Here is a 12,141-nt window from a genome sequence, read left to right on the forward strand (position 1 = left end):
ACAAATATCTTGTCCTGTGGCCAATTAGTAGCAAGTGCTAAAGCTCTCTTGAGCTAGCTGAATCACATATTTGTGTCCGTCACATATGTCCGTACCTCTTGCTCCTTCTTCCTCTCTCTGCTCTGTCGTTCCCTCTGTTCTTCTTTCTCAGCCTTCACTCGTGTCAGCAACTCTCTCAGGTTGTTGTTTTTCTGCTCAGAGAGGGCCAGGGCAGCCTCTGTCATCTGTAGTCTGCACAAAATCACATCATGTGATCAGAGTTACTGCATGTGCTTCTTACTATTCTTTAAAGGGAAATTTCGTTTTATTTCAACCTGTCTCCTATCGTCCTAAATTTGTTTCAAGTGACTAGTGACATAAAAATAATAGTTAGCATGTTAGCCGTTAGCCTAGATACAGCCGGTGCGCATAGTAGCGTCAGACCTGTTAAAACGTAAGTGAATGGGCATCCCTTCAAGTGCAAAGTTAGTCCACTAAACAAGCTTTTTTTCCACAAAGACCGCCTCATATCGTTAGGATAAATGTCAGAGAACATATAGAAAATGACATATAAACGTGTTGTCTTGCCTTACCCTTGTGCTGCCATGTTTGTTTACCATCTAGCTCTGCTTTCCAAAGCGCGGCCAATGCATTTCCTAATGACTACGAGCCAAAATATAAAGAAATTGTACTTGGGACGATATTTTTGTGGCTGCGCAACAATCAGTGCAAGCAGCATTCAGACATTTTGGTGTTACATCCACAAAGAACAACAACACACAATAATTTTAATGCTTGTATGAAGTCTGTGTATATCAGTAATGGCTGTAAATGCATGCATGTGACACAATTTACTTCTTCCCTTTGCATCTTTTAACTACTCATATGAACCTAACCAGTCTATACTATTACCACAACTATTACCACATAATTTCATAAGGACTGACTTTCAGAATTCTATTAAATTCAAGTTCCAATAAAAAAAAGGTCAAGTGTCATTAGACATGAAATGTTAACATATTTAAAGAAAAGTAAGTAATAATATTTAGCTATACATCTTTAGCAGAGTACCTGGGTGGGGTAAGTATACTGCACTGATCTTTTTCACAGCAGAAGGAGCTCATACCATTATATGTGCCACTTGAAAGAATATAAGTTTCAGACTAAGGATGTCTGTGTACCTGAGAACCTTCAGTAACTAATAGCAGCTGCTCCTATGATGCCTGATTAAATATTTAGCTTGTACAAGTGTTCAAGTAGTGTTGAGTCAGTGAGGAAGCCTAAGTATATACTGTGGTTCACACCGGAGTCTCCCTTACAATTGTGTTTGACTGAAAAATGTACTAGAGTAACTTATATTGCATTTAGCACCCACAAACATACTGTACTGCTCTTCACATTGTGAATACTGAATAAAGGAAAATGAAATGCTTACTTGGCAGTGAGAGAGTTGACAGCTGACTTCCTCTCATTGAGAGCTTCCTGAAGTTGGCCTATCTGAATGGAGGTGGACCTAATCAATCAGAAGAGAGGTCACAAGGTCACTGCCATGAGGTCATGGGTACAAAAAATCAGATTATTTGACGAAGGCGCAGAGGGATAGCTATGAGTATAAGCACTGTAAACTAGAATTACCACCCCACGATTGTATGCCTCTGCGCACCAGTCAAGTGTCTCTTAAGAGTTTAATCAATCAATCAATCAATCAATCAATCAATTTTATTTATAAAGCCCAATGTCATAAATCACAATTTGCCTCACAGGGCTTTACAGCATACGACATCCCTCTGTCCTTATGACCCTCGCAGCGGATAAGGAAAAACTCCCCAAAAAAACCCCTTTAACGGGGAAAAAAACGTTAGAAACCTCAGGAAGAGCAACTGAGGAGGGATCCCTCTTCCAGGACGGACAGTTTACATGGATGTAATATTTTATCCCATCAGACATCTGCGTGAAGTTTTATCATAATTAGGATATGAATTCTTGAATTATGGCCCAAAATATATTTTGTAATGCCACACTGAACTTGACCTTTGACCTTCAAACCACAAAACTCTAATCAGTTTACTCTTTAGTCCAAGTGGACGACTGTTTTAAATTTAAAGAATTTCCCTTAAGGCGTAAGGTCACACTGACCTTGACCACTGACCGCTGAAATCCAAACAGTTCAATGTCGAGTCCAAATGAACGTTTGTGCCGAATTTGAAGAAATTCCCTCTAGGTATTCTTGAGATATCACATTCACAAGATTAAGACAGATGAGGTCACATAGACTTGACCTTTGACAACATTCTTAAGATATTACATTCCCAAGAATGAGACAGATGGGGTCACATAGATTTGACCTTTGACCTTTCACCACCAAAAACTAATCAGTTCATGGTTTCCAAATGTGTTGTCCACTATTGTGCCAAATTTCAAGAACTTTCCTTGAGTCCTTCTTGAGATATCATGTTCATAAGGATGGGACGGACTGATGGACAACCCGAAAATACAATTTGTCTGGCTAAAGCAATCGCCAGCGCAGAGACATGAAAAAAGTGCTGACTAAATAATATGTTCTACATCTCCCTGGGTTTATTTCCTTTTCAGCGCAGATGTAAAGGGTTAAAGACTGATGTGGAGGTTGTGCCTCTCAGTTATAAAACTATTGTTATAGCCAATGACTGTACGCAACAACAACTTCACTCACCCGCTGGAGCGTCCCATCTCCTCCCTCTGCCTGTCTATGGTTTCCATCAAGGTTAGAAACTAAAAGAGAGGAGGAACAACCACAATTACCACCAAAAACTTTATCATGAATCGGTTATACTTAACAATAATTTAGGTGTAAAATATGTCATTTTCTGCTGGTCCCTCAATCAAAACAATGACAAAAGATGGAGCAATGCTTTCATTGTAGTCAGTTTCTCTCAGTGGGGATTCCTTCAGAGTTCATCGTTTTTACAGGAGGTTTTTACTGGAAGCTGAATTATCCGCAGAGGTCTCTTCCTCTCCAAAACAAACAGACTAGGTGATTAAAATTGGCAGCAACACTGACTAAAGCAGTTTCAAATAAAAAAATCAGTGTTTCTCGGATGCTATTCAGCTCATCGTGGAGAGGCTATTAGCCCAGCTCCTGCTGATGTGGGCTCAACCTTTCTCACTGATAATTTAAGATGCAGACGTTGAGGAAGTTTTTACCAATAGCCGAATTATCAGCAGAAGTCCTCTGCTCTCCAAAACAAACAGATCAAGTATTTTAAACTTGTAAAAATATAAAAAAGCTTCACGTAAAAAATCTGTTTTCTCTGATGCGGTTTGGCATGGCGCCGGCTGCAGCTAAGCTTCCGCTAACATTTGTTCAGCTTGTTTCTCTGATAACTTAAGATTCAGACATCCAGTGACTCATGACTGACTGACTCCTTCATCTGGTTAAGCCATATACAGTAGTTGAAAAAATGTGGCTTAATACTGGATGAACATACATTCATTTTAAGCTTATTGCATCCAACCACAACCCTGACGCATATGCAAAGGGGATATGATGCCACTGACAGGTAAAGACCAAATGACACGTACCGGATCCTTTGGAGTAATGTACAGCAAGTACACAACTCAACAAAATATGTAACACTGGCCTAGTTGTTTTTAGACATTTTAATGCTGAAAAGTTACATATTCTATATTCCACCTCAAATTTTGTATCAAAAATGCCCCAACGTCTTTCGAATATTAAACACACCACATGAAGGCTTTGAATACAGCAGCAGAAAGGTTTGTATCTTTTTCCTTGTCCAAGCATGGTGATTGTCAGTTATGATGAATTACATTGTCATCTCTCTGGATGTTTGATATCATGGACTATGAAAATTGTCACCACTGGAATCCACTCTAACTGATCAGATTTAACTTTACTTTCACAAATCACAGACCTCACTGTGCACTGTTTTTACTGAGACTCCTCCAGTAGAAAGGAGCTCCAATGAAGACTACTGGGGAGGTCTTTGAATATCTAACGTAATAGTCCACAGCCATGGTAGTAATGGTCACATTGTCATGGGGATAAGTGAGCATATTTTTGTGATTTTGAAAAGTCTTAAACAGCCTTCATCCACCAGTGTTCTTGCTCTGTTAGTATGAATTATTTCCTTCTTCAGTGTGAGGATTACCTGCCGGCCCTTCTCCTCCTTTAGCGTCTGGATCTCCTTGCTAAGGACCTGAGTCCTGCTGCGGCTCTCTCTCAGGGTGGACTGTATGTCTGAGTTGTGCCCGGTGGTCTGCTCTGAAAGGGTTAAACAACGGGAGCAAAAGGGTAATGAGTGAAGAGAGAAAAACATGGGTACTGAGTGGAGAACAGCATGCATGTTAATCTGTTCTGTACAACATCTATTGCACATCTGTCCGTCCTGGAATAGGGATCCCTCCTCAGTTGCTCTTCCTGAGGTTTCTACCGTTTTTTTCCCCCCTTAAAGGGTTTTTTGGGGAGTTTTTCTTTATCCGCTTTGAGGGTCCTAACGACAGAGGGATGTCGTATGCTGTAAAGCCCTGTGAGGCAAATTGTGATTTGTGATACTGGGCTTTATAAATAAAATTGATTGATTGATTGATTGATGTTAACAGGTATGACTGAGTGATAATCTGTACCACATTCAGATCAGTCCACACACTTTCCCAATAATGACAGGGGTAAAAAAAACAAACATATTATTCGAACTGAATATACACTGATAAGCCACAATGTTAAAACCTCTAACAGGTCAAGTAAATAGCATTGATAATCGTGTTATAATACAATGCTCTGCTGGGACACCTCGGGTCCTGGCATTCATGTGGATGCCACGTGACGAGCTCCACCACCAAAACACTGTTGTAGACCAAGTACACTCACTTATGGCAACGGCACTCCTGGATGTTAGTGCCCCTCCTCAGCAGGACAATGCACCTTGCCACACCACAAAAACTGCTCAGAAATGGCAAGAGGAATATGACAAAGAGCTCAAGGGATCCACCTGGCCCCCAAATTCCCCAGATCCCAGCTTGATTGAGCATTCATGGGACCCCCCCCCAACCACCCACCCCCACCCTCCCATGCCTCGATAGTTCAGAGGCCCCACTGTGGACCAGACTTGGCTCTGACCTGTAGAGACACAGGACCTCTGGGGTACCAACACATAGCACAGATGCTCAATCAGAACACTAACATGTTTTATTCGCCCCTCGCTTGCATTAAATGGAGGTGAACAGGAAGCAAATACTTGCCAGTGTTAATTTCACTAATGTGAGACCACGCACTAGTAATTAGATGTTGAGTTTTGCTGTTGTTTTAAATGCTGTGTGGATTCGATCTGCCTCAGTTTTAGTAGGGTGGAGGGAGAACTCTCAGACACCTATATGTGAAAACGTGAACTAGCTTAAACCAAAACTATCTGAAGGGAGAGATACCGCCAGAGGGAACTGAGAAAATAAGATTTCTTTTGTAATTTTGACGAACCACCCCTTTAAGGAGGCAGACAGGATGCAGCTGCATGTTTGGGGGTTGGGGTTATGCAGAACACAAGTAATGCAGAATAGAAAAACTAGGGTAAATTTGTACACACACACACACACACACACACACCTTACCAAGTGCTTTGAGTGTGTCACTAGGTATGTTGTTCCCTGCCATCTCCAGCTTCACTATGCTCTTGTTCTTCTGAAGAGCCTCCAGCAGGGACCTGCCACCCAGCAGACCAATGTTGTTCCACCTCAGATCTGTGAACACAGTCAGTGGACCGTCAATCAGTCAGGTGACATACACCAGTATACTGCAAGAATCTGTTCTTTACCACTCCAAGTAATGCATTTCAATTCTATATTGATCCCCACGAGCAACTGCAACAGGCTGCGTGCACAGACTGCACAAACACACTAATCCATTTATCATTCTACATGTCTGTTAACCACCAAAGCAGACATTTTTTCTACATCAGTATAGACTAAAGACTACAGGCATGGTTTCTCTTAATGCTAGTGGTTGCTGTGGATCATGTGATTAGTTAAGCCCAAGCCCTCTCAACCCCAGATTGTCCTTCAAAGCTATGTAGACCATCAATACAGGCCTGGAGATTCATTTATGGCAGTGGGTGGCATTGTCACTTCACAGCAAGAGGGTTTCTAATTTGAACGCGGGACGAGGGGTTCGAACTCAGGGGTGGGGGAGCCCTTCTATGCAGAGTTTACATGTTCTCCCCACGTCAGCTTGGGTTTTCTCCAGGATACTCTGGCTTCCTCCCACAGTCCAGAGACATACAGGTTAGGTTAATTGGTGACTCTAAAGTGACCGTAGGTATGTATGAATGGTTGTCTGTCCCCATGTGTAAGCCCTGCAATAGTCTGGCGACCTGTCCAGGGTGTACCCCGCCTCTCGCCCAATGTCAGCTGGGATAGGCTCCAGCTTTAAGCAGGAACTTTGTGTCAATGGTTATACACCTGGACAACAAAGTGAAGGGCTCCTATTTTATGTGATTGTGTCTCACCTAGCACTTGCAAAGTGGCGTTGCGTTTAAGTGCCAGTGCCAGCTCAGACGCTCCGTGGTGGTTGATCTGATTGTTGCGTAGGTCCAGCTGTGTCAGCACAGTGTTGGAGGCCAGTCCCTCACAAAAGAGTAAGAAGGCTTCATCCCACACTCCCAAAGCGTTCCACTCCAACACTAGCCTGTAAACAGTATAAACACAAATTTTAAGCACCAGGTGTTAATAAGGAAATTGTTCTCTGTTGCATACTTGCAGCAGTGTGGGGTTATTTTCTGACTAAAAAGTCCTGATTGAAAATCCTTTCTAGGAAAATAAAAAAAGTTATTAGTTGACAGCAATAATATGTAGCAGAAGTCAACTTTGATTAGCATAGATTTTTCTGACTAGTTTAGACTGATCACGGTTTGCACAGGTTAATACGGCCATGGTTACACCTCTCATGTCAGCTTAAATTAGGACCAGTGATTTGACAACAACAACAACAACAACAGCTGACATTATTGAGTTCTTGAGCATAATTAATATCAATCTTGGAACCCACCGGCTAACATCTGACGATGATAAAGCATCTGAGGGCAAGGGTCAATATTTTGGGAGATCTGGATTGTGTTCAAAATCACATAATAACATACTATTCATACTAAGAATGAGGGTAAAGGTGGGTATGTGGTTTGTTCACACTGCATAGTATGTGGATTTTGTCAACACGAGAAACGCCCGACTGTAGGCTACACTACAAGGCACTGCGTCTCTGCACAGTGTCCAGCGATGGATTTTGAGCCAGGCTAAAAGCTATTAATATGTCACTTTATTAAGTTTATATATTTTTTCAGGCAAAAAAGTAATTATTTAGATTCCCAATATGTGGTCAGTTTATCCAAATAACACCTTTTTGTAATTAACTATGTGTCAGCTGCTGGCTGGGTCAGACCAGTCGCCAGTCATGTGATGCGGTCATGACATCTAGTCAGGATCAGGATTTATTGACTGTTTATAGACTTTATTATGACATGACTTTCTTACTTGAGTGTACTGTACCTCGGTGTAAACAGTCGGTGGGTAATGGCTGGTTATCATTCATTTAGTAGGCAATATACAGTACAAACAGGTGGAATATGTAGTAGGCGATTCTGAACACAGCTCTGGTGTAGCAAATGTCTATCATGGCCAAGATTTCCTCTTTCATGCACTGCTCACTGTTTACAGTTTGATTTGCAACCTGAGTCAGGTCTGGACAACATTGTGGTCAATCTCTATGAACACATACAGTACAGGCCAAAAGTTTGGACACACCTTCTCATTCAATGCATTTTCTTTATTTTCATGACTATTTACATTGTAGATTCTCACTGAAGGCATCAAAACTATGAATGAACACATGTGGAGTTATGTACTTAACAAAAAAAGGTGAAATAACTGAAAACGTGTTTTATATTCTAGTTTCTTCAAAATAGCCACCCTTTGCTCTGATTACTGCTTTGCACACTCTTGGCATTCTCTCGATGAGCTTCAAGAGGTAGTAACATGAAATGGTTTCCACTTCACAGGTGTGCCTTATCAGGATTAATTAGTGGAATTTCTTACTTTATCAATGGGGTTGGGACCATCAGTTGTGTTGTGCAGAAGTCAGGTTAATACACAGCCGACAGCCCTATTGGACAACTGTTAAAATTCATATCACCAATCAGCTAGCTAAAGAAAAACAAGTGGCCATCATTACTTTAAGAAATGAAGGTCAGTCAGTCCGGAAAATTGCAAAAACTTTAAATGTGTCCCCAAGTGGAGTCACAAAAACCATCAAGCGCTACAACGAAACTGGCACACATGAGGACTGACCCAGGAAAGGAAGACCAAGAGTCACCTCTGCTTCCGAGGATAAGTTCATCCGAGTCACCAGCCTCAGAAATCGCAAGTTAACAGCAGCTCAGATCAGAGACCAGATGAATGCCACACAGAGTTCTAGCAGCAGACCCATCTCTAGAACAACTGTTAAGAGGAGACTGCGCCAATCAGGCCTTCATGGTCAAATAGCTGCTAGGAAACCACTGCTAAGGAGAGGCAACAAGCAGAAGAGATTTGTTTGGGCCAAGAAACACAAGGAATGGTCTTTAGACCAGTGGAAATCTGTGCTTTGGTCTGATGAGTCCAAATTTGAGATCTTTGGTTCCAACCGCCGTGTCTTTGTGAGACGCAGAAAAGGTGAACGGATGGATTCCACATGCCTGGTTCCCACTGTGAAGCATGGAGGAGGAGGTGTGATGGTGTGGGGGTGTTTTGCTGGTGACACTGTTGGGGATTTATTCAAAATTGAAGGCACACTGAACCAGCATGGCTACCACAGCATCCTGCAGCGACACGCCATCCCATCCGGTTTGCGTTTAGTTGGACGATCATTTATTTTTCAACAGGACAATGACCCCAAACACACCTCCAGGCTGTGTAAGGGCTATTTGACCAAGAAGGAGAGTGATGGAGTGCTGCGGCAGATGACCTGGCCTCCACAGTCACCGGACCTGAACCCAATCGAGATGGTTTGGGGTGAGCTGGACCGCAGAGTGAAGGCAAAGGGGCCAACAAGTGCTAAACACGTCTGGGAACTCCTTCAAGACTGTTGGAAAACCATTTCAGGTGACTACCTCTTGAAGCTCATCGAGAGAATGCCAAGAGTGTGCAAAGCAGTAATCAGAGCAAAGGGTGGCTATTTTGAAGAAACTAGAATATAAAACATGTTTTCAGTTATTTCACCTTTTTTTGTTAAGTACATAACTCCACATGTGTTCATTCATAGTTTTGATACCTTCAGTGAGAATCTACAATGTAAATAGTCATGAAAATAAAGAAAACGCATTGAATGAGAAGGTGTGTCCAAACTTTTGGCCTGTACTGTATGTGCATATAACAGCAAATAAATTAAAAAAAAAAAAAAAAAATAAACGAATAAAAAGCTAAATCCTCATTAGACAATGGCAGATAGGTTCCGAGACTGCATTTCGGGCAATGCATTCCACCTCTTTTTTCATGGACTGATTACCTGCAGGCAACCAAAACCCACTCAAACAGGACTGATCAACACTACTTGGACTACAAATGAAAACCAGAATACTTCTGATACCAAAATCTTGTCCAGCTGTCTACCGATTCGGCATTTATTTGCAGATATTTGTTTCTAGAGATTCAATTTATATTGGCTGCATCATGTATTTTATTAAAGAACATGTTTTTGTTGCATGGTCCTTTATGTGAGGCACACGGCCAAACACTGACAAATGCCCTTTGCACTTTTTTAACAGGTAACTCCACCTGAATTGCATAACTTGAGATACTGTCCTAATTATACTGTCATAATGATGTGACTGATTGGCTGTGGTAGATTCACTGCAAATACTAATACTAATACTAATAATACCAGCAATTCAACCATCTTTCTGTGAGGAGCCAAAAATCTGCAAATAAGTGTAGCAGTTACACAAACACCAGGTGATGGGTAAATGCACAAACATTTTAGTAAATCAATTCTTTTATACCAAATATATATTTATGATTTCAATTGTAACACACAAAACATATTTGTGGATTTTACTTCATTTGATGTTTTTTCTTAAGCTTTCAATGGCATCTCAGGCTTGTCATCGGTAGATGGAATTTGATAAGCTGTCATAGAGAGGTCACATACTTATGTCATGTGATGACAACTGAGCAAACTTCGCCCACTGATGAAGACCAGAAGACATAGATGAAAACATTGGAAACAGCTAGTAAGAAGGCTTCAATTAAGATTATTTTATCCAAATTGACATTATTTTTTTGATATTTTATAATCACTTATAAACACATCTGGTGATTGCGAGACAGAAAATAATTTCAGAACATCCTTCTCACCTCTGCAGAGTCTTGTTACGTGCCAACAGCTTTCCCAACACCTCAGCTCCTGTAGATCTCAGGTTATTCCCCTGTCAACAATATGTTACATTTACCAACCATGGCTTGTGAAATAAAATCCAGTAATGTCTGAGAGTGTGGACAGTCTAATATGGCAGGTGTTACCTTCAGATCCAGGACTTTCACAGTTGTGTTGCCGAACAGTCCAGTCAGAAGTACTTTGGCACCTGAAAATCACACACAAGCATGAAAACGGACACTGATATAAATTATGTTATACTCACTGTCATTAAAGTCAATGTGCAGAGACCAACTATGGTTATTCCTCAGTGCCATAGAGCTCCATTGGTGTCCAAAAATTATTCAAAACATATAGATGAGCCACACTGTTACACTTGGTGGCATGTTCCTTCATTATCATGAACACACACTGTAATTTATTTTGACTCAATCCCACATACACTGTCCTGCTGCCCTGAATATTCACTAGTGCACCAAATGTAGATTAATTCACCACTGAAAATAGTTCCCAACAAATGCACAATTCCCTCAACTAAAGTGACCAGCTGTTACAGGAAAACTGTTGATGTTTTTTAAAAATGAAAATATATATTTGTAATTCGCTTTTCAAGATTTAGTTATATATGGAAATTTAAAAGATGCATTAAGCATATACTTGCATTTGAAAATATATGCTAATTGACACCTGATCTTACACTAATCAACTTAGAATATAATACCCTAAACTACTAGTTTGTCAGTCTCAAAACTTACACACCTTCCTCGCTGAGCATGCAGTCACTAAGTAGCACCTCTGTAAAGGCGGTATCTTTTTGGAAGCTTCTGGCCAGCACAGAGCAGGTATCTACAGACAGGCTCTGTCCCCTCAGGTCCAGTCTGGAGCCCTGAGCCGCCCTGCTCTCCTGGAGCTGAGCCACAATGCTCTCCTGAGGCTCCACACCTCCCTCCTTACACAAACGCAGGTACGTCCGCCTGAAATCCTCCATTGTGAATCACCAGTCTCTCCTTTTCATCTGAGATACACAACGGTTTCTTCACGTCTTCCCTCTTTCCTCAGTGACTTGGCTGGAAAAGAAAGGATTGAATTTGCTGGATGATTGATTAGCTGATTAACTGACAGAAAATTATAGTATTTTGATAACAGATTAATTATACAAGTCACCTTTACAAGCAAAAAGCCAAACATTCCCTAGCAGCTTTACAAATGTGTGGACATACTGCTTTTCTTACACTTGTGTGATTGTAAATTTAATATCTTTGGTGTTTGGACTGTTGACATCACCATAGGCTCTGCTCTTGGAAATCATGATTGCCATTTCTAATGATCTTATGACATTTTATGGACAAAGATTTAATGAATAAATCCAGAAAATAATTATTAATAATCATTAAGTAATCACGAGAAAATAGTGGGTAGTTTATGTGTTTACGATTATCATGCATCCTACAGAGCTGAAAAATAATTTAACAAGGCACTGGCACTATCATTTTTACTGTCCCATCTGTCCTGTACCTCAAAGAGAATTCTCTCTGCTACTCATGTTTTAATCATGTGCACAGATCTACTAGCGGCTCATTACCATCAGGAAGTAAGTGGAAGTGGACGCAGGGCTGCACAAAGGCCAAATTCAAAAAGCAGTAATCAGCTGCTTTTATGGGGCCAAACTGCATGAGACTCTTGTTTGTAGAAGAGACAATGCTTCCTGGTGACTTCGTTCAGCCACTTAAAGGACAGTTTCTGATTTGGAATACAATACATGGATGCTT

The 12,141-nt window shown here is 41.0% G+C and overlaps 1 protein-coding gene across 3 annotated transcripts in view; it reads right to left on the minus strand.

Moving 5' to 3' along the window:
• The window catches only part of lrrc45 (leucine rich repeat containing 45), a 31,374-nt gene that overhangs the window by 18,354 nt on the left and 879 nt on the right, over positions 1-12,141 (minus strand). For all 3 annotated transcript variants that reach the window (XM_033612349.2, XM_033612350.2, XM_078163132.1), the window contains exons 2-10: positions 11,132-11,439; positions 10,519-10,580; positions 10,354-10,424; positions 6,477-6,655; positions 5,584-5,712; positions 4,131-4,243; positions 2,672-2,730; positions 1,415-1,492; positions 96-231 (exon numbers count right to left, since the gene is read on the minus strand). In XM_033612349.2, the coding sequence (XP_033468240.2) occupies positions 96-231; positions 1,415-1,492; positions 2,672-2,730; positions 4,131-4,243; positions 5,584-5,712; positions 6,477-6,655; positions 10,354-10,424; positions 10,519-10,580; positions 11,132-11,360 (1,056 nt within the window). In that variant the 5' untranslated portion in view covers positions 11,361-11,439. The remainder of the gene's footprint in view (positions 1-95; positions 232-1,414; positions 1,493-2,671; positions 2,731-4,130; positions 4,244-5,583; positions 5,713-6,476; positions 6,656-10,353; positions 10,425-10,518; positions 10,581-11,131; positions 11,440-12,141) is intronic.

Source organism: Epinephelus lanceolatus, chromosome 21 (genome assembly GCF_041903045.1).
Source record: "Epinephelus lanceolatus isolate andai-2023 chromosome 21, ASM4190304v1, whole genome shotgun sequence".
In the NCBI taxonomy this organism is placed as follows: domain Eukaryota; kingdom Metazoa; phylum Chordata; class Actinopteri; order Perciformes; family Serranidae; genus Epinephelus; species Epinephelus lanceolatus.